The 27,341-nt window shown below is 40.5% G+C and overlaps 1 protein-coding gene across 2 annotated transcripts in view; it reads left to right on the forward strand.

Annotated features, from left to right (window-relative positions):
* The window catches only part of PTPN11 (protein tyrosine phosphatase non-receptor type 11), an 82,581-nt gene that overhangs the window by 17,248 nt on the left and 37,992 nt on the right, over window positions 1-27,341 (forward strand). For both annotated transcript variants that reach the window (XM_077875715.1, XM_077875716.1), the window contains exons 2-6: window positions 704-826; window positions 7,997-8,191; window positions 10,613-10,805; window positions 15,266-15,382; window positions 16,547-16,660. In XM_077875715.1, coding sequence (XP_077731841.1) covers window positions 704-826; window positions 7,997-8,191; window positions 10,613-10,805; window positions 15,266-15,382; window positions 16,547-16,660 — 742 coding nt within the window. The remainder of the gene's footprint in view (window positions 1-703; window positions 827-7,996; window positions 8,192-10,612; window positions 10,806-15,265; window positions 15,383-16,546; window positions 16,661-27,341) is intronic.

Below are 27,341 nucleotides of genomic sequence, written 5' to 3' on the forward strand. Positions count from 1 at the left end.
CTACATCTTTATATGTATATTAAGAACTAGAGTTTACATTATCTCCAATTCTTTTTTTTTTTTTTTAAGATTTTATTTATTTATTCATGAGAGATACACACAGAGAGAGGCAGTGACACAGGCAGAGAGAAGCTGACTCCATGCTGGAAGCTCGATGTGGGACTCGATCCTGGGACTCCAGACTCGATCCCTGGGCCGAAGGGAGGCGCTCAACCGCTGAGCCACCCAGGCATCCCTCTCCAATTCTAATCTAACACCCCAGGGCTTATAAAGGTTTTCTCCCTTTCCATATTTGTATCCCCTCTCCAATAGTGAGAAACCTGGCTCACATTATCCCTAATATGTCTATTTATTCACTAGTTTCTTTCTTTACTTGTTTAATTCTACTCCATGTGTTCAATCTCCTGATCACATGGACTATCTTTCTGGGCTTTGGGCTTGGCTTGAGGCGCACACTCTTGGCCCCAGTCCCACGGACTGTGCCCCTGGCCCTACTGACTATGCTAGCAGGATCCCAGGCTCCTATCAAGAGGAAGTCAAGGAGGGGGCAGTGACCAAGGAGAAGAGGGGGAAGAGGAAGGGAAGGTCTTGTTTTGTATTTTTATTAGCTACTCTACTCATAGGCATTTTAGCTGTGATAGTGTGGAAAGTAGTGCTGACAGAGTCTTTTGGTTTTCATTCCTCTCTCCATTTTTCTCTCAAGATGGTTTCACCCAAACATCACTGGCGTGGAGGCAGAAAACCTGCTGTTGACAAGAGGAGTTGATGGCAGTTTTTTGGCGAGGCCCAGTAAAAGTAATCCTGGAGACTTCACCCTTTCCGTCAGGTAAGTTGGAAAAAAAAAGAGAACCCTGTAAGGGTTTTTCAGGTGGGAAATGTCCCCTTCCCACGCCCCCCCCCCCCCCCCCCCCCCCGTCAACTTCCTACCCTCACTGAGAGTTTGAAGGCCTGCTTGTGGGCCTGTGGTAAGGCCCAGCCTATGAGTCAGATGTGACTCAAGCCCTCTTGTGGGGGCTCAGGTGTAGCCTACTGAGAGTGGGTGCGTGGGAATGCGGCAGGAGGGGCATCATGATGGGCATTTCTTCTTTCCCCGAGAGACCCCTGTGGGTGAGGTGGCCAAAGTGTCACAAGTCCTTAAGCCACACACTGCTTGATCCTGGTTCCATTCATCCTGAACCTGGTTGCCTGCATTTTTCCTTTTCCTTCTGTTGATTTCTTAATGGGAAAAATGCTTTTGAAGAGTTTCTTCAAAAAAAAAAAAAAAAAAAAAAAGAGTTTCTTCAGCTCCCTTTTCTTTTTCAAGAAATTAACATCACTGAGGAAGTTGTGGTGCCATTGGTTCCCCTGCCCAGTCCCATTCCCCTCCCTCTTTCCCCAAAGGAAGCCACCAGCCAGAGGTTAGCATATATCCTTCCTGAATATGCTTTTATACTTGTCCTGCCTTGGTATTATTGTGAACAACATAGAGTTGGTTTGTGTGTTTTTAGCATTCACATGCATGGCCTTTATAATACATCTATTATTCTGCAACTTCCTGTTTAAAGTTTTGGAGTTCTCTGCTGGTACACACAGATCTACTTATTAATTTTTTTTAAAGATTTTATTTATTTATTCGTGAGAGACAGAGAGAGAGGCAGAGACAAGAGAGGGAGAAGCAGACTCCCTATGGGGAGCCTGATGTGGGACTTGATCCCGGGAGTCTGGGATCATGCCCTGAGCTGAAAGCAGATGTTCAACCACTGAGCCACCCAGATGTCCCTCCTCTTCAAAAAGATTTAAAACAAACTAAAAACAACTCAGTGTCCCACAATAGAGGGTTGGATAAACTGTTGTAGGTTTATTTAGGATACCTTTGGGACTTGAGAAATCTCTTTCTGGCTTAGATTAGTTTTTTGAGGATCTCCTGTCCTTAATGTTGACTTGTGTTTTAATATAAGGAATGGGTTTTTCAGTCCTCAGGGCTTGTTTCACCATAGGCTTCTAACTTAAAGTTGTGTGATATTTGAGCTGTAAGAGTTTGGAGGAGAATATATAGTGATCATGATCATTATCATGATGATAGCAAACATGACTGAGGACTTGACATATGCACCAGGCTGTTGTGTCAAGCACTCTACACATATCATTGTATTTAATTTTCCCAACAACTGAGGAATAATTATCTTCATAATTATCTTCATTTTCCAGGTGAGTAAGCTGAGGCACAGAGGTTAAGTTAGTTAGCTGGTCTCACAGCTAGTCAGTGACAGAACCAGGACTAGGGAATTGGTGGGATTTTTTCCCCTTTGTCCTCCACTTTTTGTTTTGAAAAATTTCTGACCTATAGAAAACTTGAAAGATGAATATAGTGAACACCCACATTGTTTTCACCTGTCAGCATTTTGTCATGCTTGCCCTTTCTGAGTATGTGTATGTACTTTTTTCCCCCTGAACTTTTTGAAAATAAATTGCAGATAATCAGGATATTTATTTTACCTTTATTTTATTTAAAACATTTTTTTACAGATTTTATTTTTAAGTAATCTCTACACCCAATGTGGGGCTTGAACTCACAACCCCAAGATCGAGTCACATGCTCTTCCAGCTGAGCCAGCCAGTTGCCCCTGGTTTTATCTTTAAATACTTTAGTGTATATCAAATAAAGGCATTCCCCCTTATAACTACAAAATCGTTATAGGTAATACATTTTAACCTTGCTTTAATAATATTGTCTAATATATAATATATCATGTGTATTTGGATTTCCCTTATTTTAGTAATGGCTTTTGAAGCAGTTGAAAGTCTCCTCACTTTCCACCCTCCCCCACCCTGAGACTAGAGTCAGGAGGATCTAGTCAAGGATCATTTATTGCATTTAATTTTTATGTTTCTGGTCTCTCTCACCTTTTTTTTAAATCTCCATCTTTTGGCTTTTTGGCCGGTCGCTTCTAAGGTTGTCCTCCAATCTCAATTCACTGATTGTTTTCTCATTTTTACAGAGATAAAACATTTTGGCAAGCACACTCCAGAGGTGATGCTGGATCCATCCCATTATTTGACAGGAGGAAGCACAGGATGTCTATTTGCCCCATCTTTTGGTGATACTCAGTTTAATCACTTGATTCTGGTGTTTGCCAGATTTTTTTATTACAAAGATGCTTTGTTCTTTTAGTGATTAATAAGTGATCTGAGGGATGATAGTTTGTATCTTCTTCCCCAACATTTTTTTATTTCCTGTTTTTACCATATGTTGATGAAATTTGTCTGAATAAATCATATTGGTGCCTGAAACTTATTTTTGTAATTCTGTTCTTTTTTTTTTTAAAGATTTTATTTGGGACACCTGGGTAGCTCAGCGGTTTAGCACCTGCCTTCAGCCCAGGGCGTGATCCTGGAATCCTGGGATCAAGTCCCACATCGGGCTCCCTGTGTGGAGCCTGCTTCTCCCTCTGCCTGTGTCTCTGCCTCTCTCTCTCTGGGTCTCTCATGAATAAATAAATAAAATCTTAAAAAAATATAAAAAAAATTAAAGATTTTCTTTTTTTTTTTATTTGAGAGAGAGCGCATGAGTGGTGGGGGGCAAGTGCAGAGAGACAGAGGGAGAAGCAGACTCCCTGGTGAACAAGAGCCAATGCAGGATGATCTCAGGACCCCCAAAAGCAGACACTTAACTGACTGAGCCACCCAAGCACCCCTCTAATTCTGTTATTTCTACATTTATTAGTTGTCATTCTTCTATAAATAAATGCTCCAACCTTCCCTCCCCCTTTATATTTTGGAGAATCACTATGGATTTATAATGATACTTTTTCTTCTTTTTTTTTTTTTTTTACATATTTTATTTATTTATTCATGAGAGACACAGAGAGAGAAAGAGGCAGAGACATAGGCAGAGGGAGAAGCAGGCTCCCTGTAAGGAGCCTGATGTGGGATTCTATCCTGGACCCTGGGATCATGCTCTGAGCCGAAGGCAGATGCTCAGCCGCTGAGCCACCCAGGCATCCCTTTTTCTTTTTTTATCCAGTGTACTGTAATTCTCTGGCCTCATCATTATTTTTTATTTTCACTTTTTTAATAAAGATTTTATTTATTCATAGAGACACACACACACACAGAGAGAGAGAGAGAGAGAGAGGCAGAGACATAGGCAGAGGGAGAAGCAGGCTCCACACAGGGAGCCCGACATGGGACTTGATCCTGGGTCTCCAGGATCACATCCTGGGCCGAGGCAGGCGCCTAACTGCTGAACCACCCAGGGATCCCCGAATACTATCTTTATAGTTTACTTTTTTCACTTATAGAAATCTTTTAATGATCTTTCTCATTTTTGTAGTCAACTGAATAGCATATACCTTTCTACAATTTCCCTAGGGATACCTATAGATGAGAAGTCAGTTTTTTCTTTCTTTCTTTCTTTTTTTTTTTAAGTCAGTTTTTTCTAATAGTTATTTAACAGTGATAGATAAGGCTCCAGTGAATGTGATCACATTTTGCATATGTTTTGTGCTTTTGAAAATCTGTTTTCAGAGTGAATTCCTGAGAGTGAGGTGATTGGGGCAGAGAGTAAATGCTATGATAGCATAGTTTTTTCAAATTCTTTTCCGTAGTGATTGTGTCATTTTGTACTTCCACCAATAATATATGAGGGGCCTATTTTTCCACAGCTTCACCATTTGAGTGTGGTCAAGCTTTTCTTTTTTATTAACTTAATAGGTGAGAAATAGTATCTCTGTGAATTTTTATTTTTTAATTTTTATTTCTCTCAGGATTGAAGTTTAACATCCTTTAATATGTTTAATGACCATTTTTACTATCTTTTTTGTGAACTCTTAGAACCACTGCTTTTAATGACTGTGTAGCCCTGCCAAGTTTCATTTTTTATTTTTCTTCATATATCATACAGACACTGTCATATATGTGCACATTCCTCTGTGTGTGCATGTATGCAAGCATGTATGATGTGTTCTGGTTCTGTGCAGTCTAACCTTTGTGTTATGTGCCCATGCTTAAAAATTGATCATCATGTTGCCTTATATTCATTCAGTTTGTCAAGGAAGATCCCTTTTCCTTTCCCCCTTGTCCTCTCACTCTCCCTTTTTAATTTTGAGGAAAAGGAAACGCAGAAAAATAAAATTATGCAAATTATCCATGTTGTTTTTCCTGCCAGTCATTTTTTCCTTCAAAATAGAATATAAAATAAAACAAAATTTCCCTTTATTCACCATTCTTGGTCCTATTCTTCCTTTTGTCCTATTGGCAGCTACTTTCATGAGCTTGTTGTACTTCTAATCCATTAAAAAATAGTATATATGTGTATATTTGTAATATAGTAACATTACATGGAAATAATATCTTTATGGTAATAAAATATAATGTATAGGGCAGCCCAGGTGGCTCAGCGGTTTAGCGCCGCCTTCGGCCCAGGGCCTGACCCTGGAGACCCGGGATCGAGTCCCATGTCGGGCTCCCTGCGTGGAGCCTGCTTCTCCCTCTGCCTGTGTCTCTGCCTCTCTCTCTCTCTCTCTCTCTCTCTCTCTCTGTCTCTCATGAATAAATAAATAAAATCTTTAAAAAAGATATATAACATATATGTGTGTATGTAGATCTGTATCTTGAATAATATATAGTATTACTTGTCTGTGTGCTTATATTTTCATAAATGATACATGCTGAGCATATCATTCTACATTGTGTTTCTTTCATGTAGTATTATATTTTTGAAATCCATCTCTGTGTCTGTGTATTAACGTAGCTCATACCTGAAATATCTTTTTTTTTTTGTTTTTTTTTTGAAGATTTTACTTATTTACTCATGAGAGACACAGAGAGAGAGGCAGAGACATAGGCAGAGGGAGAAGCAGGCTACCTGTGGGGAGCCTGACGTGGGGGCCTCGATCTCTGGACCCTGGGATCACTACCTGAGCCAGAGGCAGATGCTCAACCACTGAGCCACACAGGCATCCCCTGAAATATCTTTTTTTGTGTTATGTCATTAAGTAAAGGCTAGAAATGGGAAGCTCAAGTGTTAAAGTAGAATTAGATACAGTTGGGAGGAGGGTGACCCGAAGGACTCTTTTCACTTACTGGAAAATGTTGTCACCAAAAATTAGAAGTGAGTATTGTCAGTAACATTATGGGATGGTTTTTCTTATATTCTTTAGTTCCCGTGTTCTTTTTCCTTTGGTAGAAATGTGTTTATATTTTCCAGAAGCTTCATCAATAATGCTACAGGGTCAGACTAAGGTCAGTCGTTATCATTTTAGAAGTGCCTGGTCCTTTGTGGGGTGGGGGTGGGGGGTTTACCCCCCAAGGTAATAATGGGTGTCCTTGTGATGTACTCATTTGCTCAGAAAACTGAATGGAAGTCACAGACTGCTTCAGCTAACTAAAATACCAAGTTTTAGAAACTTTTGGTCAATGTTTTGTCAACTCAGTAGGATAGCATTTTAGCCATTTTATGCTGGAAACTGTCAATTGTGTTCTTTTTTTTTTTTTTAATTTATTTATGATAGTGCACAGAGAGAGAGAGAGAGAGAGAGAGGCAGAGACACAGGCAGAAGGAGAAGCAGGCTCCATGCACCGGGAGCCTGACGTGGGATTCGATCCCGGGTCTCCAGGACCGTGCCCTGGGCCAAAGGCAGGTGCTTAACCACTGCGCCACCCAGGGATCCCTCAATTATTCTTAAAGTGATTATTTAAGGTACAATTATATATAGTATCATAAGTGCACCATGACATGAATTTTGACAACTATATATGTAACCAACAGTACAGTCACAATATTTTTATCACTCTAGAAGATTCCTCTGTGTCCATTTCTAATCTCCTTCCTTCTGCGTAGCTACCACTGTTCTCATTTCAAACCCTGTAGACTAGTTTTGCTTATTCTACAATTTCATTGACAATTGAAGTCATACAGTATATATTCATTTGTGTCTGGCTTCTCTCTCTCTCTCTCTTTTATTTTTATTTTTTATTTATTATTTTTTCTTTTAATTTATTCATGAGAGACAGTGAGAGGGGGGCAGAGACACAGGCAGAAGGAGAAGTAGGCTCCATGCAGGGACCCCGATGTGGGACTCAATCCCAGGTCTCCAGGATCAGGCTCTGGGCTGAAGGCAGCGCTAAACCACTGAGCCACCCGGGCTGCCCTCTCTCTCTTTTTTAAAGGTTTTATTTTTAAGTAATCTCTATACCCAGCGTGGGCCTTGAAACTCACAACCCCAAGACCAAGAGTCATATGCTCCCCTTCCTGAGCCAGCCAGGCACCCCTGGTTTCTTTCTCTTAACGTAAAGTTTTTGAGATTATCCATGTAATTGTATGTATCAGTGTGTTTTTTTTTTTAATTGCTGTGCAGTGTTCTGTGGTCTGAATATGTAACTATTTATTTGTCCATTTTGGTGATAAATGTTTGAGTTGCCAGGATTTTTCTATCTCAAATAAAGCTGCAATAATATTCTTCTACAAGTCCTTGGGTAGCTATACAGTTTCATTTTTTTTGGGGGGGGATGCAAAATACTTATGAGTGGTTTTACTGGATTAGAAAATAGATGTTTAACTTTATGTGTCTTTTTTTTTTTTTTTAAGATTTTATTTACTTATTCATGAGAGACACAGAGAGAGGGGCAGAGACACAGGCAGAGGGAGAAGGAGGCTCCCTGAGGGGAGCCTGATGTGGGACTCCATCCTGGGTCTCCAGGATCATGCCCTGAGCCGAAGGCAGACACCCAACCGCTGAGCCACCCAGGCATCCCTAACTTTATGTGTCTCGATTAATTACTGATGAGAAAAATTATTGCCACTTAATATATGCATTTTGGTCAGACTTCCAAAATAGAAGTTGTACAAGGGAAAGGAGCCAGGCAACAAAGCCTTTGTGTTGAAATGGTTGACTTGTAAACTGGCTCCTTGGGTATGTTTCAATGTTTAGGTGAAATCTGATATAAAATGTGAGATCCATTTTTACTAGTGTAGCTCTTTATTAGTTTTTGTTTTCCCCCTAATGGACTCTTTTAGAAGAAATGGCGCTGTCACCCACATCAAGATTCAGAACACTGGTGATTACTATGACTTGTATGGAGGGGAAAAGTTTGCCACGTTGGCTGAGTTGGTCCAGTATTATATGGAACATCACGGACAATTAAAAGAGAAGAATGGAGATGTTATTGAGCTTAAATATCCTCTGAACTGTGCAGATCCTACCTCTGAAAGGTCAGTGACGTTTAATGCACCTCTTCCATGCCATAGGTGTTCTACGAATGCATTACGGGGCTTTGGCTTTACCTGTTTCTCAAGTTGTAATCTTTGCAACTAAGTAAGTTTTATTGAAGCAAGAATCATAGGATGAAATTATTTTCAGAGTGCCTTTTTTCTGGTGAAAGTTTCGATTAACATTCCTTATGCTTAATTTTGCAGGGGTCACAGACTATTCCTGTATATACTTGGTACATGCAGTAATTTTAAGATTATTGAATTCGAGCCCATAATCTTTAAGAATTAGGAGAGGAAAATAAGTGCTAATGGAGGCGCCCAAACAGCAGCAGTTCCCTGTAGCAGCTCCCCATCAGCTATTCAGCCATGCCACCAACAGATGTCAGTTTAAGCTCAGAAGCTGAAAGTCAGAGCTTGCAGAGGGTCAGATTTTTCATCAGTTCTGTTCTGTTATATCCACAAATGTGGGAGAATGACCTTGCTTAGAGGGAATTACGTTATTTCTGAGATTGTCTTTCGCTTGATTTGGAACTAAGCTGATGAAAGCTGAGACTTGACTTATTTTTATTGATTTTATTGGTTTTCTACATTCCCACCCTCCTCTCTGACTCAGTACAAACTCAGGGTCTACTTAATTAGGTTTGTATATTTTGTATCTTCAGGTAGGTCTCTTCAACTTGCATCTTCATGTCAGTGCTGTTACAGGCAGATAATTTCTCTAGCTATACTATAACTTCAAGCAAAAGGCTGTTTGCCAACTCAGTTTATTTCTGAATTTTACTCTGTTCATTTGAGGGTAGATGAAAAACAATTCACTGTATATTCCTCTAGTGATGAGCCACTACACTAGCACTATCTGCCATGATAGTTAGTGCTTGCTTTCTTATCAAGATCCTGAGGGAAAAAGCCACATTATTAATATAACTATGTGAAGGTTTTTTAAAAAGTTTGTTTGTTTATTTATTTAATCTCTATCCCCAACATGGGGCTTGAATTCATGACCCCAAGGTCACGAGTCACAGGCTCATCTGACTGAGCCAGCCAGATGCCCTGTTAAAATGTTTTTTTATAGTATCCTAGAGTGATATCTCAAAATCTGTCCTCTCGTGACCCGCATCAGGACTCTCGAGTACTGGGTAAAAATGCAGATTGCTGGGCTCCTTTCAAATGTAGTATATTGCTATTTCTGGTTGGGCGGCATGGGAATTCATTTTTTTAGCAAAATCCTTCAGCTTTTCCATAAATATTATATGCTTTAGAAATGATAACCCAGCATACAGTCTAAAGATACTGACAGCAAACTTGGAAGCTGTTGAAGTATTGGTTGGAAATATTAAGGAATTTGGAGTGCTTAAATTAATTTATAATGAAAAATTTTTAATGTAATGTTCACATACCAAAGCAAGGACAAACATTCAAATGATTTTTTTTGTTTTTCTTTTTTTTAAGATTTTATTTATTTATTCATGAGACACAGAGAGAGAGAGGCAGAGACACAGGCAGAGGGAGAAGCAGGCTCCATGCAGGGAATCCAACGTGGGACTCGATCCCGGGTCTCCAGGATCAGGCCCTGGGCCCAAGGCAGTGCTAAACCACTGAGCCACCCGGGCTGCCCGATTTTTTTGTTTCTACCATGACCACCTTATTTTAATTTCTTTCTCTTTTCTTTTTTCTTTTCTTTTCTTTTCTTTTCTTTTCTTTTCTTTTCTTTTCTTTTCTCTTTTCTTTTCTTTTCTTTTCTTTTCTTTTCTCTTTTCTTTTCTTTCTCCTCCCTCCCTCCCTCCCTCCCTCCTTCTCTCCCTCCCTCCCTCCCTCCCTCCCTTTCTTTCTTTCTTTCTTTCTTTCTTTCTTCCTTTCTTCCTTTCTTCCTTTCTGATTTTATTTACTTACTTGAGAGAAGGCACGAGCAGGGAGTGGGGGGTAAGGGGCAGAGGAATAAGCAGACCCTCTCCTGAGTAGGGAGCCAGATGTGGGGCTTGATCTCAAGACCCCCAGATCATGACTCAAGCTTAAGGCAGATGTTTAACTGACTGAGCCACCCAGGCGCCAGTATTTTAATTTCTTTAAATGACTGTGATTCAATAGTCCTTTTACGGTAGGGCATGGAGAAATGGCAAAGTGCATTTTTAAAAGATGGGAGATTCAAAAGAAAATAGGAAAGAGTGAGGGCATTTGTTTACAAATGACTGTGGGCCCATTTAAAAAGTTTAATGATTATTCTTAACATCTTTCTCATTTTTTTCCTGCCTGTTTGGAAAGCATGTTGTCTCATGTGGGATTGGCCAGTCTCTTAGAGGAATGAGTCTGTTTTTTAACTGTGTTCAGGAGAGATGGCTCTATATAGTAGTTTTGTGAAAGAATACTATGAACCTGTGGCAGAACTCCATTGATTTTTCATTTAAAATCAACATTTCATTTTAGGTGGTTTCATGGACACCTGTCTGGGAAAGAAGCAGAGAAATTACTAACTGAGAAAGGAAAACACGGTAGCTTCCTGGTACGAGAGAGCCAGAGCCACCCTGGAGATTTTGTTCTCTCTGTCCGCACTGGTGATGACAAAGGGGAGAGCAATGATGGCAAGTCTAAAGTGACCCATGTCATGATCCGTTGTCAGGTAAGATCCCACTTGAACTACCCGTCTGGCAGAATGTCGTCTTTGGGTGATTCTTCTGCTGGAGGAAGACGGACATCACTTCTGGTCAGAATCTCCTGACTCCTCCAATCATAGGTGTATATGCTTTTAGAACATTATTTATTATAATTGTTTCATTGTTTCAGAACTTTATTAAATTATTTCCAGTCTCTCGCTGGCAGATTAAGTCATGCCTCAGTGTATCACCTTTTGCCCCGTACTGGCTAATCTGTTTTTGCTGGAGTCAGCCTCATTCGCCATGTTTCGGAAGTGATGGCCTCAGCTTCTCCGATTCTCCCAGTGTGGCATATGACTGCATTCATAGTCCAGAGTTCTTGCATTAACGCTGGGAAAATTGAACTCCTTCTTTCTTTCTCTCTTTCTCTCTTTCTCTTCCCTCCCTCTCTTTCCTTCCTTTCCTCCTTCCCCCTTCCTTTCTTCCTTCCCTCCTTCCTCCTGTCCTTCCTTCCTTCTTTTCTCCCTCCTTTTCTTTCTCCCTCCCTCTCTCCCTTCTTTCTTGATTTTATTTTTAAGTAATCTTTACACATAACATGGGGCTCAGACTTACAACCCTGAGGTGAAGCTCCACTGACTGAAACAGCCAGGTGCCCCTGAACTCACTATTTATTGTTTTATTTTTTTTTTAAGATTTTATTTATTTATTCATGAGAGACACAGAGAGAGAGACAGAGACACAGGCAGAGGGAGAAGCAGGCTCCATGCAGGGAGCCCTACGTGGGACTCGATCCTTGGACTCCAGGATCACAGCCTGGGCTGAAGGCGGTGCTAAACCGCTGAGCCACCCGGGCTTCCCTATTTATTGTTTTTAATGTGGTAATAGGATTAAGGAGGTTGATTCTTCGTCAACTATGTCTATGTCAAACTTTGTTTTGACATAGTTTCCTAAAAATATAAGTCAATTCACTTATTGACTTATTGATTGTTTTTAAATCACATATATATTTTAAGAACCCAGCTTTATTGAGGTACGATTCCATACTGTACAATTCGCCCTTTTAAATTGGACAGTTTCAAAAAAAATAAATTGGACAGTTTCGTGATTTTTGGTATATGCACATATTATGCAACCACTGACCCTAATTCCAGAACATTTTCATCACCCCAAAAAGAAACCCTGTGTTCATTACCTCATTATTTCTCCTCCTTCCAGCTCTTGATATCCACTAATCTTTTTTTTATTTTTATGGATTTGCCTGTTTTGGATGTTTCATATAGATGGAATTATAAAATGTGGCTTTTACATTGGTTTCTTTTACTTTACATACAAGGTTTATCCATATTGTGGTGTATGCCAACAAACTCTTTATTGTCAGATATTCCATTGTGTGGCTGGAGTACATTTTGTTCATTCGTTAAAAGAATTGATGGGCATTTTGGCTATTATGAATAGTGCTGTTTATGTACACATAAACATTTGTGTATAGATGTTTATGATACCCTCTATTTGGTGAGACAACATCCTCATATTTTAATTTATAAAGTACAGTTTCCTTTAGTTCTTTTAAAATATTTATACTAGTTGATTTCAATTCTTTATCTGGGCTTTCTCAAGGATAGTGTTTATTGAGTACTCCCCCCGACCCCCCATGTTTGGTCCATACTTTCCTGTTGCTTTGCATGTTTCCTAATTTTTTTGTTGGAAACAAGACATTTTAAGTAATATGGTGATTCTGGAAATTAGATGACATCTTTTCCAGGGTTTGTTTTTGCTACTTTTTATTGTTGCTGTAGTTATTGTTGCTCTTTCTGTGTTTCGTGACTTTCCTTTATTCTTTGCCATGAGTAGCCACTGAAGTCTTTGCTTGGTTAGCTTAGTGGTCAGTTAATGATTGGACTGAGATTTCCTTAAGATTTCCTTAATCATTAGGTCTCCCAGCCTTTGCCAAGGGGGCTGTGTGTGTGCGTGTGTGTGTGTATTGGGGCACGGTTTCATTGCTCTGGCAGATTATAACACTGTCTTAGCCTTCACTTTCTGTTTGCACAGAACTTCAGGATGAGCTAGAGGTGAAGATTAGGGTTTTCTTGGATCTTCCCTGGACTTCACATGGCCTTGCACATACACATAGCCTTCTAGCTTCTTGAGAATATGTTAGAGTTTTTTTTTCTTTTACTTTTAATTTAAATTCCAGTTAGTTAACATACAGTATAATAGTTTCAGGTGTACAATATAGTGATTCAGCATTTCCGTACAAAGGCTGGTGCTTCTCACAATAAGTACACTCCTTAATTCCCATTACCTATTTCCCCCATCCTCCCACCTGCCTCCCCTCTAGTAACCAATAGTTCTCTATAATTAACAATCTGTGTTTTGGTTTGCCTCTCTATGTTAGAAGTTTTCCAAGCCCTCTGTAGACATTGCCTAGATTTTCCTTCTTTCCTTTTGGTCAGTCTCTTATTTGCCTTAACTGGTATTCCCCACTGCAGGCTACTGTGATACTAAACAGTTGCTGTTGATTATTTTTAGCAGATCCCCTGAAGACAGGACTAAGTGAGCACTGAGTCAGGTCAAATAAACACAGGCTCTGAAAACAGGACTTTTTCAGGGAGCTGCTAACCAGGCCAAATACAGGTGTATCTCAGAGATATTATGGATTTAATTCTAGACTACTACAGTAAAATTAATATGGCAATAAAGCAAGTCAAATGAATTTTTTGGTTTCCTAGTGCATATAAAAGTTACGTTTATGCTATACTATACTGTAGTTTATTAAGTGTGCAGTAGCATTATGTCTGAAAAAATAGACAATATACTTTTTTTGGGGGACAACATTAAAAAATACTTGATTGCTAAAAAGTGCTAACCATCATATGAGCTTTCAGTGAGTTATAATCACTGATTATGGATCACCATAACAAATATAATAATAATGAAAAAGTTTGAAATACTGAAAGAATTACCAAAATATGACACAGAGACACAAAGTGAGCAAATACTGTTGGAAAGATGGTACCAATAGACTTGCTTGATGGAGGGTTACCACAAACCTTTAATTTGTAAAAAATATATATCAGCAAAGCGCAATAAAGCAAAGTGCAGTGAAACAAGGTTTGCCTGGAGGGATTATTCTCTGGGGATAGGTCCCATGAGAGAGCTCTAAATTCATTCTGTCCTCTGTAGCTGTGCTAGGTTGCTGGCTTTCATAGCTACTGTGGTTATGAGGCTGTTTGTTTTCAAGGCTATAGAAGAGCTGAAGAGAGATACATGGGAATATAGGGCAAGTTAAAATGCTACGGTTTGCTCCTTAGTCATTTTTCTTGAATAAATGTTTCTTGGACTGTTGCAGTTCTTGGTTAATTTCCAGGGTTCTGAGAAATATTATGAGAGCTTTTTTTTTTTTTTTTTTAGATTTTATTTATTTGAGAGAGGGAAAGCATGAGAGAGAGACAGATCACAAAGAGGAGGGAGGGGTAGAGAGAGAAGCTCTCTTGCAGGGCTCATGACCTGAGCCGAAGGTAGATGCTTAACCAACTAAGCCATCCAGGCACCTCTGATGACAGTTTTTATTAGTGTTTTTGTTGCTTTTATGGAAGAATGGATTTTCAGAAGTCCTTTGTCATTCTGAAAATACTTCTTCCCCACACTCCCATCACAGTTTTATTTTTATTTTTATTTTTTTAAAGATTTTATTTATTTATTCATGATAAAGAGAGAGAAAGAGAGAGGCAGAGACACAGGCAGAGGAAGAAGCAGGCTCTATGCTGGGATCCTGACGCGGAACTCAATCCCAGGACTCCAGGATCGCGCCCTGGACCAAAGACAGGTGCTAAACCACTGAGCCACCCAGGGATCCCGATCAGTTTTATTTTTAAATAAAAGATTGTACCTGAATATCTTCATATATCATTTCTAGGGTATTCTATTTTCTTAGTAATAATAATAACATCCTTTCCTGTTGTTTCCTTTAAATAGCCTATTTTGATCTTCTTATTAGAAAAAAGTTACCTAGTCTCTGTTTATAATTTCCCTTTTAAATTTTCATTACAAGAGGAAAGTAGAGACATGTATATTTTGCCTTCAGTGCTGCCTACCCAGCCTTGGAATTTGTTGTGCTTCAGAGAGAAGTGGTTACTTATCTTCTCTTCAGCAGCCTGCCTTATAGTTGCTTAGCCTAGAATGTAAGTAAATAGTAAAGAATACTGTTTTTCATTTCTTTAACTACTTAGTTAACTTATGAAGGGGACAATTTTTTGTACTCGAGTTGCTGAGAGATACTTAGAGCATCTCACACCTCACAGTCAGCTCTTTCACATTGGGTCAGCCTTTGCCCTTCCGTTGTCCTCGTTTCCTTTTCTTTGTACTACTATAGCTGTTTGATCTTTGGGTGAGAGTCAGTCTGTATACTTCAGTTGGGAAAAACAGTAATTTAACATAAAGATAATAAGCAGGACTTTTTGTTTGTTTGTTTTTTTGGTCTTGAAAGGAACTGAAATATGATGTTGGTGGAGGAGAACGGTTTGACTCTTTGACAGATCTTGTGGAGCATTATAAGAAGAATCCCATGGTGGAAACTTTGGGCACAGTACTACAACTTAAGCAGGTGAGCTAAAACTCTTACCTCCTTATAGAGTTAAAAAACTCCTGATGGAATATTTCAAATATAGAGTAGTAGAATAGTGTCATGAACTTACACACACACTGATCAATTTACCAAGTCTTGTTTCATTGTTACTACATTCACTGTCCTCCTCCTTCAGTGTTTGGAAACAAATTCCAGATCTTGCATCATTTCCAGGATTGTCTCCATGTGTATCTCTAAAAGGCCTCCTAGAGGTTTTGTCTTTTTTTTTTAAGATTTTATTTATTTATTCATGAGAGACACACAGAGAGAAAGAGAGAGAGAGAGAGAGAGAGAGAGAGATCTTGAGAGAGAGAAAGGCAGAGACAGGCAGAGGGAGATGCAGAGAGAGAGAGAGAGAGAAAGGCAGAGACAGGCAGTGGGAGATGCAGGCTCCATGCAGGGAACCCAATGTGGGACTTGATCCTGGACCAGGGATCACGACCTGAACCAAAGGTAGATGCTGAACCACTAAGCCACCCAGGTGTTCCCCTCCTAGAGTTTTTTTTATTTTTTATTATTTTTTTTCTCCTAGAGTTTTTAAAGCAAGCTTTTAACAAGTTTTTTTTTTTTTTTTTTTTTATTTATTTATGATAGTCACAGAGAGAGGGAGAGAGAGAGAGAGGCAGAGACATAGGCAGAGGGAGAAGCAGGCTCCATGCACCGGGAGCCCGATGTGGGATTCGATCCTGGGTCTCCAGGATCGCGCCCTGGGCCAAAGGCAGGCGCCAAACCGCTGCGCCACCCAGGGATCCCTTTTAACAAGTTTTTATTCTAGATTTACCTTTGGTTACTTTGGGTTACCTTACTCACTTTGGAGCTATTGCTATTTCAGAGTTTACCTAGTGGCAGATTATATCATCTCTCTAAGTAATGTTGTGGTCTATTTATAAAGAAAAATAGGTTTGAATTTATGTTACTGGAGTAAAGTATGTGTGGAGATTGAAGAAAGATTTCCTCACAAAATAGAAAAGAAAGTGAAAGTGTATTTGAAAACTTTGATTGTGAATTACCATGTCCTTTGAATTTCTTACTCTTGCCTTATGAATATAAACATGGAAATTTTTTTTTTTTTTGCATTAACACCTTTTTTTTTTTTTTTGGTAATACTTTCTTCATTTCACACCAACTGCTGAATTTGATTAGCCCCTCAACACAACACGTATCAATGCAGCTGAAATAGAAAGCCGGGTTCGAGAACTAAGCAAATTAGCTGAGACCACAGATAAAGTCAAACAAGGCTTTTGGGAAGAATTTGAGGTAAGTTATTAAAAAAAATCTTTTTAACTTGCGTTATTAAAAATACTATTTTTAATGAGAGAAAAGTTGGCCCTGTATTTGGAATTGGATAAAAGACTTGAATCTGTATTCTTTCTTAATTCAGCCATTGATTGACATGGCACAAGTTGCTGAGGGGGCTTCTTTGAAATAGAAGGGCATTGTGTTCTGGGAGAAGGGAGTTGGCAGTTAATATTAAATGGATGAGCCAATAGCTCCATTTGGCTCTTTTGGTTTGGACTGCTGGCAAAAAAACAGAAAAACAAAAGGATCTAATTCCTTTGGAAGATTTCCAGCATTGGCTGGCTTCTTTAGAAAGAATCTATAGCCTTCTTGCAGTGAATAAATAAAAATGAAATACCTCATGGTGGTTTTAATTTGGGAGTTGACATTTATAACTTTGGGAAGTTAAGTGAACTGATTTCTTTCCTGAAACCAACTTGGGTAGGAGAATGTCTCCAGAGGGAATGTGCTGTGTTCCTGTTTCCCTCTGGTATGTTACTTACCAGTTCATATTGTAATGTCGTTCTCTCTTCTTATCCATTTGATTGGAAACCTCCTCAAAAACAAGAATTGTACCATACTTACCTTAATAGTTACCCCTAGCATGTGGCACAGTGCCTAGTACACAGTAGAAACTCCATGAATGGAGCCATGGATGGATATTTACATTAAGGTAACGTTGTATTGTTTTATTACTGTTCTGTTTATGGGAATGATTGACTATTCCATACTTTCTGTAGGACTTTAGAATTCATAAATATTTGTGAAATGAATGAATGGCCACATGAATTCCTTGAAACCACAGTAGTTCCAATAAACTTGTTGAGATAAACGTTATTTCCATTTTATGGAGGGGGGCAGCCTGAGTCTTGGGGAGGTTGAGTAAATCCTCCAATCTCTATACCACAAATATTGATTGTGCTATAGCACTTAGGTTGAGTGCAGAATAGAACAGTTATAGTCCTCGCTCCACAAGAACCTGAGCTCAGGTTTATTCGTTCATACGAGGTATTACGTTAATCGCTGAGGACATGATGGTGAACAGGATGGACAGGGTTTCTGTCTTTAAGGAGCTTCTAGTTGAGAGAGGGAAGACAGTGATGATCAACATAATGAGTCAGAATTTTTAAACCTCAAGCTCACTGCTCCCTTGATTCTGTCCCACCAGCAGAAAAAATAAAGGGCAGCATTTCTATTCATTTAATTACTTTCACTTTATTTCATTCATTTCATGTATAAAGCCTCATGAAATAGACATTTTACAAACCTTGCATTAAAATTTGTTTTTTTTGTTTTTTTTTAAAGATTTTATTTTATTTATTCATAGAGACAGAGAGAGAGAGAGGCAGAGACACAGGCAGAGGGAGAAGCAGGCACCACACAGAGAGCCTGACGTGGGACTCGATCCCGGGTCTCCAGGATCACGCCCTGGGCTGCAGGCGGCGCTAAACCGCTGCGCCACTGGGGCTGCCCTTGCATTAAAATTTGAATGAAGAACCTATTTTTCAAAACTTTTTATTATGTAAAATGTCAAATATATACAAAAGCAGAGAGAAGAGCATAATCGCAGCAATGTGTCTATCACCAAACGTTAACAATTGTTGATATAGGGCCAGTCTTTTTTAGCTACTCCTCAGTGATTCCCCTAGCCTTGGCTTATCTTTTTTTTTTTTAAGATTTTATATATTCATTTTTAGAGAGAGTGAGTGAGTGAGAGTGGGGAGGAGATGTAAAAGGAGAGAGAGAATCTCAAGTAGATTCCATGCTGAGCATGGAGTCTGACCCAGGGCTGGATTCCACAACCCTGAGATCATGACCTGAGCCAAAACCAGAGGCTGAATGCTCAACTGCTTGAGCCACCAAGGTGCCCCCAGCCTTGTCTTATCTTTTTTTTTTTTTTTTTTTTAGCCTTGTCTTATCTTGAAGCAAATCCCAGGTGTTTTTTCATGTATAACTATTTCATTTCAAAAGATTTAAACCAGAATATCATTCTCACATGTAAAACTATTAATAATAACAATGTTAAATGGGTGTCATTCACTGTTCACATTTTCCTGATTGACATGTGTACATGTGTGCACAAACATGCAGTTTGTGTGGAGAGTGCCTTTTTCTACTTGATTAAGAAAAAACTTTGAAAAAAAAAAAGAAAAAACTTTGAATGTGTTATATAGATTTGTATAAAGAACCGCCATATGTCATTATCAACTTTGCCAATTATTATTTTACTTGTAAATATTTCAGTATTTATGGAATTCTTAAAAAATTAATCAAAATACTCTTCCACATCTAGAAGAAAAGAACACAAGTTCATCAGATATAACTAAATTATGCCACTTGTTTTATAATTAAAAAATTTGTTGGGGGATCCCTGGGTGGCGCAGCGGTTTGGCGCCTGCCTTTGGCCCGGGGTGTGATCCTGGAGACCCGGGATCGAATCCCACATCGGGCTCCCGGTGCATGGAGCCTGCTTCTCCCTCTGCCTATGTCTCTGCCTCTCTCTCTCTCTCTCTCTCTGTGTGACTATCATAAATAAATAAAAATTTAAAAAAATTTGTTGGATTATGATTTAGATATGCTTCACACATACCTCTCTTTTAAAAGTCTTATGTCTCTTAATATTTTGGCTCCCTTCCATCCTTTCCTCCCCCCTTTCTTCTTCCTCTCCCTCATCGTAGTCCACTCGGTCTTCAGTAGCAAAATACCACAGGCTGGATAGTTTATAGACAGAAATGTATTTTTCATAGTTCTGGAAGTCTGAGATCAGGGTGCTAGCATGGTCAGGTGAGGGCCCTCTTCTGGGTTGTAGACTCTTGTATGCTTAGATAGCAGAAGGGATGAGGGAGCTCTGTGGGGTCTCTCTCTCTCTCTCTTTTTTAGAGAAAGAGTGTGTGTACATGCATGTGAGCAGGGGTAGGGAGGGCAGTAGGGAGGGGCAGTGGGGGAGGAGAGAGAATCCCAAGCAGGCTCCACACTGAGCATGGAGCCTGACACAGGGCTTGATACTATGACCCTGAGATCATGATCGGAGCTGAAGTCAAGAATCAGACGCTCACCTGACTGAGCCACCCAGGTGCCCCTGGGGTCTCTTTCTTTTAGAAGGATACCCTGCCTCTTAATATCATCACCTTTGGGGGTAGAAAAAAAATATTTTTTTTGGAAAAAAATATTAAACTGTTTTTAGTAATCACAACTCAGCAAAATCCAAACCATAAGGAACTTTCAGGACAAAAGCCCTGCTTTCTCCAACAACAGCAACAACAAAGAGGAGAAGCAGGCTCCCCTTGAGCAGGGAGCCCAACATGGGGCTCAGGACCTTAGGATCATGGCTTAAGCAGAAGGCGGAGCTTAACCTAATGAGCCACCCAGGCACCCTAATAGTAACATTTTTAATGTTGCATGTTAAAAAACACAATAGTTGTCACTCATCTTTTTATTATTATTATTATTATTATTATTATTATTATTATTAATTAAATATTGTTATTCTTTTAAAGATTTTATTTATTCAGGACACCTGGGTAGCTCAGCAGTTGAGTGCCTGCCTTTGGCCCAGGGCATGATCCTGGAGTCCCAGGATCGAGTCCCGAGGCGAGCTCCCTGCACAGCGAGGAGCCTGTTTCTCGCTCTCCCTCTGCCCCTGTTCGTGATTTCTCTCTCTCTCTCTCTCTCTCTGTCAAATAAATACAATTTTTAAAAAGAAAATTAAAAGATGTTGAACTTTCTTGGTAAAAATAAGACGTAGTGAGCTATTTTCAGTCTAGATCCATGTTCATCTGACACATTGTTGTAAAATGGTAGCTCAGGTGATCATTCATACACACACTTCCTTTATAGTGACTATGAACTTTCAAAAAAAATGACAACAGTGAAGTGGGTGTCTGTCGTAGTGGTGGATTATTGAATACTAAGTTCACTTAGGCAATGCTTAGGGAAAAAGTCAGACCTTCCCAGAGAGCTTGTGGTGGCAGGGGTTTTTCGAGATCTTGTTGGTGGGGTCAAGATATGAGCTTTGAACTCCTAGCCTTACTTTTCTGGCCTTGGAAAAAGAAGGTTGAATTGCTGGCCTAGTGGTTTCACTCTGTGACATTTCAAATTCAGGTCATCTTTTATACATTATTAACAAAAAAGGTGAGGGGGATTGAGTTGGCTTTTCGAGGAAGTGGAAAAAACAAGATCATGTCTTCTCTGTAGAGATCAGTCTGATGTGATAAAGCATCATTCACTACATCAGAGTATTAATGTTAAATCTGATAACCAAAGGTAGATAATAGCTGATGGTCTGCTTTCTGGGTCTCTTAGGTACCTGCTTCTCAAATCCAGTTAATTAATTAGTTAATTAATTAAAAGATTTATTTATTAATGGAGAGACACAGAAAAAGAGGTAGAGACACACAGAGAGAAAAGCAGGCTCCTTGCAGGGAGCCCCATGCGGGACTTGACCTCCGGACCAGGATCATGCCCTGAGCCGAAGGCAGATGCTCAACCACTGACCGGTCTCGGCGTCCCTCAAATCCAGTTAATTCTTAAAAAATGCCCTTTAACGTTGGGGTGAAGGAAGGATGGCTAAGAACAGAATCAAACCATTAAAGAAAAAATGAGATATTTGGAAGCAGAGACTCATATTTTAAATCCTGTGAAACTGAAGTTTGATCCCAACAGCAAGGCATTATTATTTTAGCAATTATTTCAGTTGTTTCCTGGGAAGTGATACATTTGGGATCAGTTTCTTCTTACTGTGTGTTCTCATGCTCTTTAAAAGTGAACCAGAACTCTAAATTGCAATGCCTCTTGTAATTTAACTCTGACAGCTGTGTTTTGTTTGTTTCTATGGCCAACTCTGTTATCTGTAAAACTCTGTGTGTCCTTTCAGATATGTTACCCCAGAGGACACTTAGAGATTATTTCTGCATTTTATACATCCTTAAATACAAAGGATGTAAATACAAGCTTCTTATGAAGCTCTTTGGGTTAGGTCTTTTCTTCTTTGCTTCTAAAAGAAATTCAGGGGATACCTGGGTCACTCAGTGGTCTAGCGTCTGACTTCAGCTCAGGGCATGATCCTGGAGTTCTGGGATTGAGTCCCGCATGGGGCTCCCTGTGGGAAGCCTGCTTCTCCCTCTGACTGTGTCTCTACCTCTCTCTGTGTGTCTCTCATGAATAAATTAATAAATAAAATCTAAAAAAAAAATTAATAAATTCAGGTTGTTGATCTTCTTCTAGGGTTTGGACGAAACGTTGTAACCCCAAGTCTGATTTTGTTCCTAGAGACTGCCCATTTTTGCTCTGTGTACACATCTTGTATCTCCTACATCTCTCTGCTTATGAATGTGAAGAGGCAGCTAATAGTTCTAGATTTGTTGTAATGGAGCAAAGTTCTGCTAAAACGAGGCACTCACTACATAAATGAAAAGGCAGGTTATGATCTTAGAATTTTGTGCCTGCAATGTGCTTTACCTGAAACCAGAACTCAGCCTTTGTGCATCTTGGTGAGATCTGTATTGTATGGCCACGTTTATAGGGTATGTGTACTTTCTCTCCACCCGTTCTTCCCTTTGGAGTCCGCTGGGCCTGAGCTGCCAGGGTACACTGGGCTGAACCTGGATATTCCATCTGACTGCAAGACCCAAGTGCAGGGTGGAAGTCTTGCTGCTGACAGTATATCAGCTGCCACTCCTTCTTTCACCCTCCTGCTCCATCTGGCTGCCCTCTCTGTATCCAGTATCCCTACTCTCTAGATACCTGCTTCATCCTTTGTTTCCTTCCATAGATTCCTCAGCTTCTTGACTTACAAACCGTACTTCTGGTCCCTTACAGGTTGAAACCAGCAACTTTAGTCTTTGTACCAAAGTCTAGGATTCTCATTGGCTCAGTTGCCATCCATATCTGGTCCAAGGAGTGGTACCCAGGACATGATCACTTAGAACAACTAAGTCTGTAAGGAAAAACAGTTGTTAGAGATGAGTGTTCTAGGGAGTTAGACAGATGTCCCCCAAATATTTCCCCCAACAGTAGACATTGGTAGTGGCGTGATTCATTCATTCATTCACCAAATAGTTATTAAGCACAGACTGTATGCTGGGTTCTCTTCTAGGGCCTGGGGATGTACCAGGAAGCAAATTGAAGTTATTATCCTTCTGGAGCTTTATAGTCAACTGGAAGAGACAGAGAGTAAACAAATAAGTGAATGTTATGTGAGATGGTGATATATAGGTGATATATGCTGTGGAGACAATAAAATAGGGCCAGATAGGAAGGGTGTGCTAATGGGAGCATTACCATTTTACGCAAGTCTGTCTCTCTGATATAGTGATATTTGAACAGAACTTCGAAGGAGATAAGAGAGCAAGCCATGGAGATAACTTCAGAAAGAACATTCAAGGCAGAAAGAACAATGTTAAAGTTGGACGTCTAACTGCCTGATAGACATCTGATGGGAATATGATTGTTCATATGATGTTATGGGTGGGATTATACTAGGATAATGTTCCTTTGTCACTTACCTTATTAACACTCCTCAGTTCCCAGCTTCAGGGTCATTTTCTCAGGGAAACCTTCCCTGATCCCTGTCTGCGTACCTGCATTGTTTTTTTTTTTTAGATTTTATTTATTTATTCATGAGAGACAGAGAGGGAGAGAGAGAGTCAGAGACACAGGCAGAGGGAGAAGCAGGCTCCATGCAGGGAGCCCGATATGGGACTTGATTCTGGACTAGGATCACGCCCTGGGCCGAAGGCAGAGGCTCAACTGCTGACCACCCAGGCATCCCATGGATTGGTTCTTATTACAGGTGCACCTAGGTAGCAGCCCTTTACTTTATAATCTTTGCTCTCCTTGGAGTTTTCAGGCACTCCATGTGGCTATTGTTTTCATGCTTGTCTCTCGTACCATGAATTCACAGAAGCAGAAGACATTAAGTCTGTTGGAATAATGAGAGGTTTTGCTCGAATTAAACTAATGGTGAACAAATAAAGAGATATACTTTGATTCTGCTATTATAAGTCTGCCATGTGCATATTATCTCTGAAAAGAACCCAAAGCAGTCTGTGGGCCCCAGAAGAACAAATAGTCCTGTGTTGTTTCCTGTATCTCCCAGGAGAGACTACAGGAGAGCCTGGCTCACAGTAGACACAAAGGATGTATTTGCATTGGGTGTTGAATATAAGTTCTTTTTAGTAGAGAGAGAGAGAGAGAGAGAGAGGTATTGGATTCAGACTGTATGTATTCAATGGGGAACAGCTTTCTGATGCTTACAAAGTATGGAGGAATATTCCAGGCTTTGCTTTGAGATATTCCTCTTTACTCCTGTGTACTTTTCATGTGGAGACCCTGCTTGAGGGTTGTAAATGCACATTTTAGTCTTCAAGACCCTTCTACATACTTGCCCAAGAGAATCTAATTCAGCATGGTAGTTAATGAATTTCAGAAAAATTTTAGCTTTGAACCTCCTGTTCTGACTTAAAAAAAAAAAAAAAAACCCACAACACACACTCATACAAACCCTACACATCATATTAACTGGGGTTATTTTTTCCCAGTGCTTTAAACTTGTTTTCCTTAGTAATTTGATTTTTGTTTTTCAAGCCCATCCTCCTTCTGTTACGCAAGCGTCTCTCTGTCGTGGTCTGAAGCTGTTTTCAGCTTGCATGGGCGCTGCAGTCATTTCCCTGACAGCTACACAGATGTCCTGGATTCTGCCAGCAGCTCTGCCAACCGACGTGTCTCTAGGAGGAGCTAATGCCTGTCTTCAAACCCACAGTCCGGTTTGATTTCTTTAAAGTGATTACGTCCTGCTCAAGGGAGCTATAAATTCTACTTTGAGACGGTTAGTTTTATGGAAACAAGACTTTAACTGCACCCCAAAGCTGTGTCTAGAATAATAATTCTTGCTGGTGATCTCTAGCTGACATCTTCCTCTTGGTGGTTGAGCCCCCAACCAGGGCTCTGGCCTTGTGCTTCAGAATGCTCTGGGACAGCAGGCCTGAGCTGGAACTAGGATTTTCCACATAGGCCTGAGCTCCCAGTTGCTTAACAGAAGCTCTGGTGCCTTCCTGTGGGCAGAGCTCTACAGTGGTTAGAGGTTTTATTCTGCAAGCTTAATGCTCCATTCTGGGGAAATTCTTTTGTTTCCTTTGGACTTTCTCTTCCAGCATTTCTCTCTGTTCTGTTCTTTGCCCCTCTGGTGTCAGGTTTTTCTCTTTAGAGTTGTTTCCTTTTGCTGGAGCAGCTCGGTGTCTTCACAGAGAATAAGAACTGAAGGTGCTTTCAGGCCCTTGAACAGATACCTCCTCTCTGCCTCAGGCTTCCCTGTCACCCTTAAATGACCTTGCTGCTTTCTGTGTCTGCCATTCTCCTCTGTCTTCCTCATTGAGCGGGCCATGGCTGTGGCCTCTGTTTCTTCTGAGCTCCTGCTCTGTTTAACCTTGGGATGGGACTTCTTCCCACATACCAAGAGAGCACTGGTGGAAGATCCCAGCAGCTTTCTTATTGTGACACCAATAGTCTTTGCTTTAGCCCCTTTTCCCTTGTGTGCTGCTTTTGAGACCACTGTCAGCTCCTCATTCCAACAATTTCCTTCTCTTGCTTTCTCTGACCTGTGGCAGCATAGGCTTGGTTTTGGCCCTTTCCCGCTCCCTGTGCCTCTGGTTGCTCTCTACCTTCCCTTCTTTTGACCAGCTACTTGACAGTTCCCTAAGACATGGTCTGGACTGGCTGACTATGGCCGTTCCCTAAGACATGGACATGGTTCATTTGGCTTGAAAATTTGCTTTTCGTTGGGTAGTACATCCATTCTCATCCTTTTCTGGCTAACCCCTAAGTTTATCTTGCTTCTGAGCTCTGGTTTTGCCTTTTAAATTATGTTTTCCACATTTCTTGGCTGTCCTGTCTCTTCATATTTGAAGATATGAATAGGAGCCTATTATTTCCCCCTTCAAACCAAATGCCCCCTTTTACTTCACTGTCTCTGGCGCTCATGCTGTTTATACATTGGCCCCACAGGCTGGAGTCTTCAGAACCTCTCCTACCTCCTCTTTATCCCCTTTCTACTGTACCTTGCCATTCACCAAATGCTATCGATTCTCCTTTTCTGATGTCTTTCTGCTCTTAGAGAACAGAAGAAAACTTTCATTTATTGTCTACTTGGTGCTGCATATTGGGCTAGGGAAGTCATCTCCATTGCATCCATGTGTTCTGAGAGATTAAGGCACCTGCTTGGGACTGCCCAGGTAGGCAGTGGTGGAGATAGAGTCTCATCTGATGCCAGAGGTACAGGCTTTCATCACCCCAGAAGACACAAGCTGTTCTTTTCCCCTCTGTGTATCACCCTCCACCCTTTGTACGAATCTGCACTCAGCATTTCTCCTGTCCCTCTTGTGCTCAGAAACCATCAGTGGCTCCCTATTTCCCACCTGAGACATACCCTTTGCATTTTGATGAAGAAACTGGAAAGAAGTGAGAAACTTGTCCCCAGGGGTGGGGCTGGGGGTGGGGCAATGGTTGGCTCTGTGGTGTGATCAGGTAGACTTGACTCCGAGTCTGCTACATCATGCTTCTTTTCACTCAGCTGTTAAAGATTCTTCTGCCCAGTTTTTAAGGCCCACCATTGTTTTTCTGACCCTCTGCATCTAACCCCATTGCCCCACTTCCTAGTATACAGCTTCTAGACTTATCTGCCAGTCTTCTTTACCTCTTATTAACTCTAGCCTCTTAGCCATGTTTGCTTGCCTTCCCTAACTTGGTGAGGTGTCTTTCTTTCTTCCTTGGACCTGTTTAAATGCTTCACCTGCTTCAGGCCTCAGCTCTTCCCAGAAACCTGCTTCAGTGAGTTTTCGTGGATATCACTCCCTAAATTCCACACCACATAATTAATTCCACACTTAATTATAGATTTGTTTTATACTGTTTGCTCAATTTGTGAGCAAATTGTGTCAGAAACTGTTCTCCTCTAGGGACTGTGCCTTTTAATTCATTTTTCTACTGATTCTCCACCTTCTTAGAGGAAGGGGGTGTCTGGGTTTACAACAGGCAGCCGGGAGAGGACCAGATCTTGGGTTGGTTTTGTCCGTCAGCTTCCTAAGTGCTTATCCATCATTTGGGACTTTCTCTGGTGATGCAGGTCTACAGCTGCCCCTTCATTCCTGGGCAATGCTGTGGACTCGTTCAGGACAAGCTGCCCCAAATCCATCGCATAGAAATGGTGACAGGCTGTGCAGCATGATGATGGGGGTGGGGGTGGGGGCTTTCACCTGCCTGTGGTGCCTGGTGACACCATAGGCTTTGCAGTAAAGAGGACCTGATGAGAAATTGCAGTGTTCCTCTGCATAGAGGACAGATGCCAAAGGAAAACAGAAGTTCATTCAGACTGGGTAGAACGCTTGCTTTTGGATCCTGCCCAGGTGGTTACCACTGTCTTAATAATTATTCATGGCATCAGAGCCAGGGAGACCATCTGCCTGCCAGCCTTTCTCGGCTCCCTTTCTGTCCTTCAGGAGGCCATGGCCAAGGGGCGGGGAAGGGAGAGCAAGTGGGAGCTTTTACATTTTTATTATTAATTTGCCTGTAAAAAACCCCTTCGTTTATTATGGAAGCTTTCAAATACTCCAAAGTAGAGAAAACAGTGTGATGGACCTTCTTTTTCCCAACTTTGAAACTCACTAAC

The sequence above is a fragment of the Canis aureus genome, chromosome 27 (assembly GCF_053574225.1).
Source record: "Canis aureus isolate CA01 chromosome 27, VMU_Caureus_v.1.0, whole genome shotgun sequence".
NCBI classification, from domain to species: domain Eukaryota; kingdom Metazoa; phylum Chordata; class Mammalia; order Carnivora; family Canidae; genus Canis; species Canis aureus.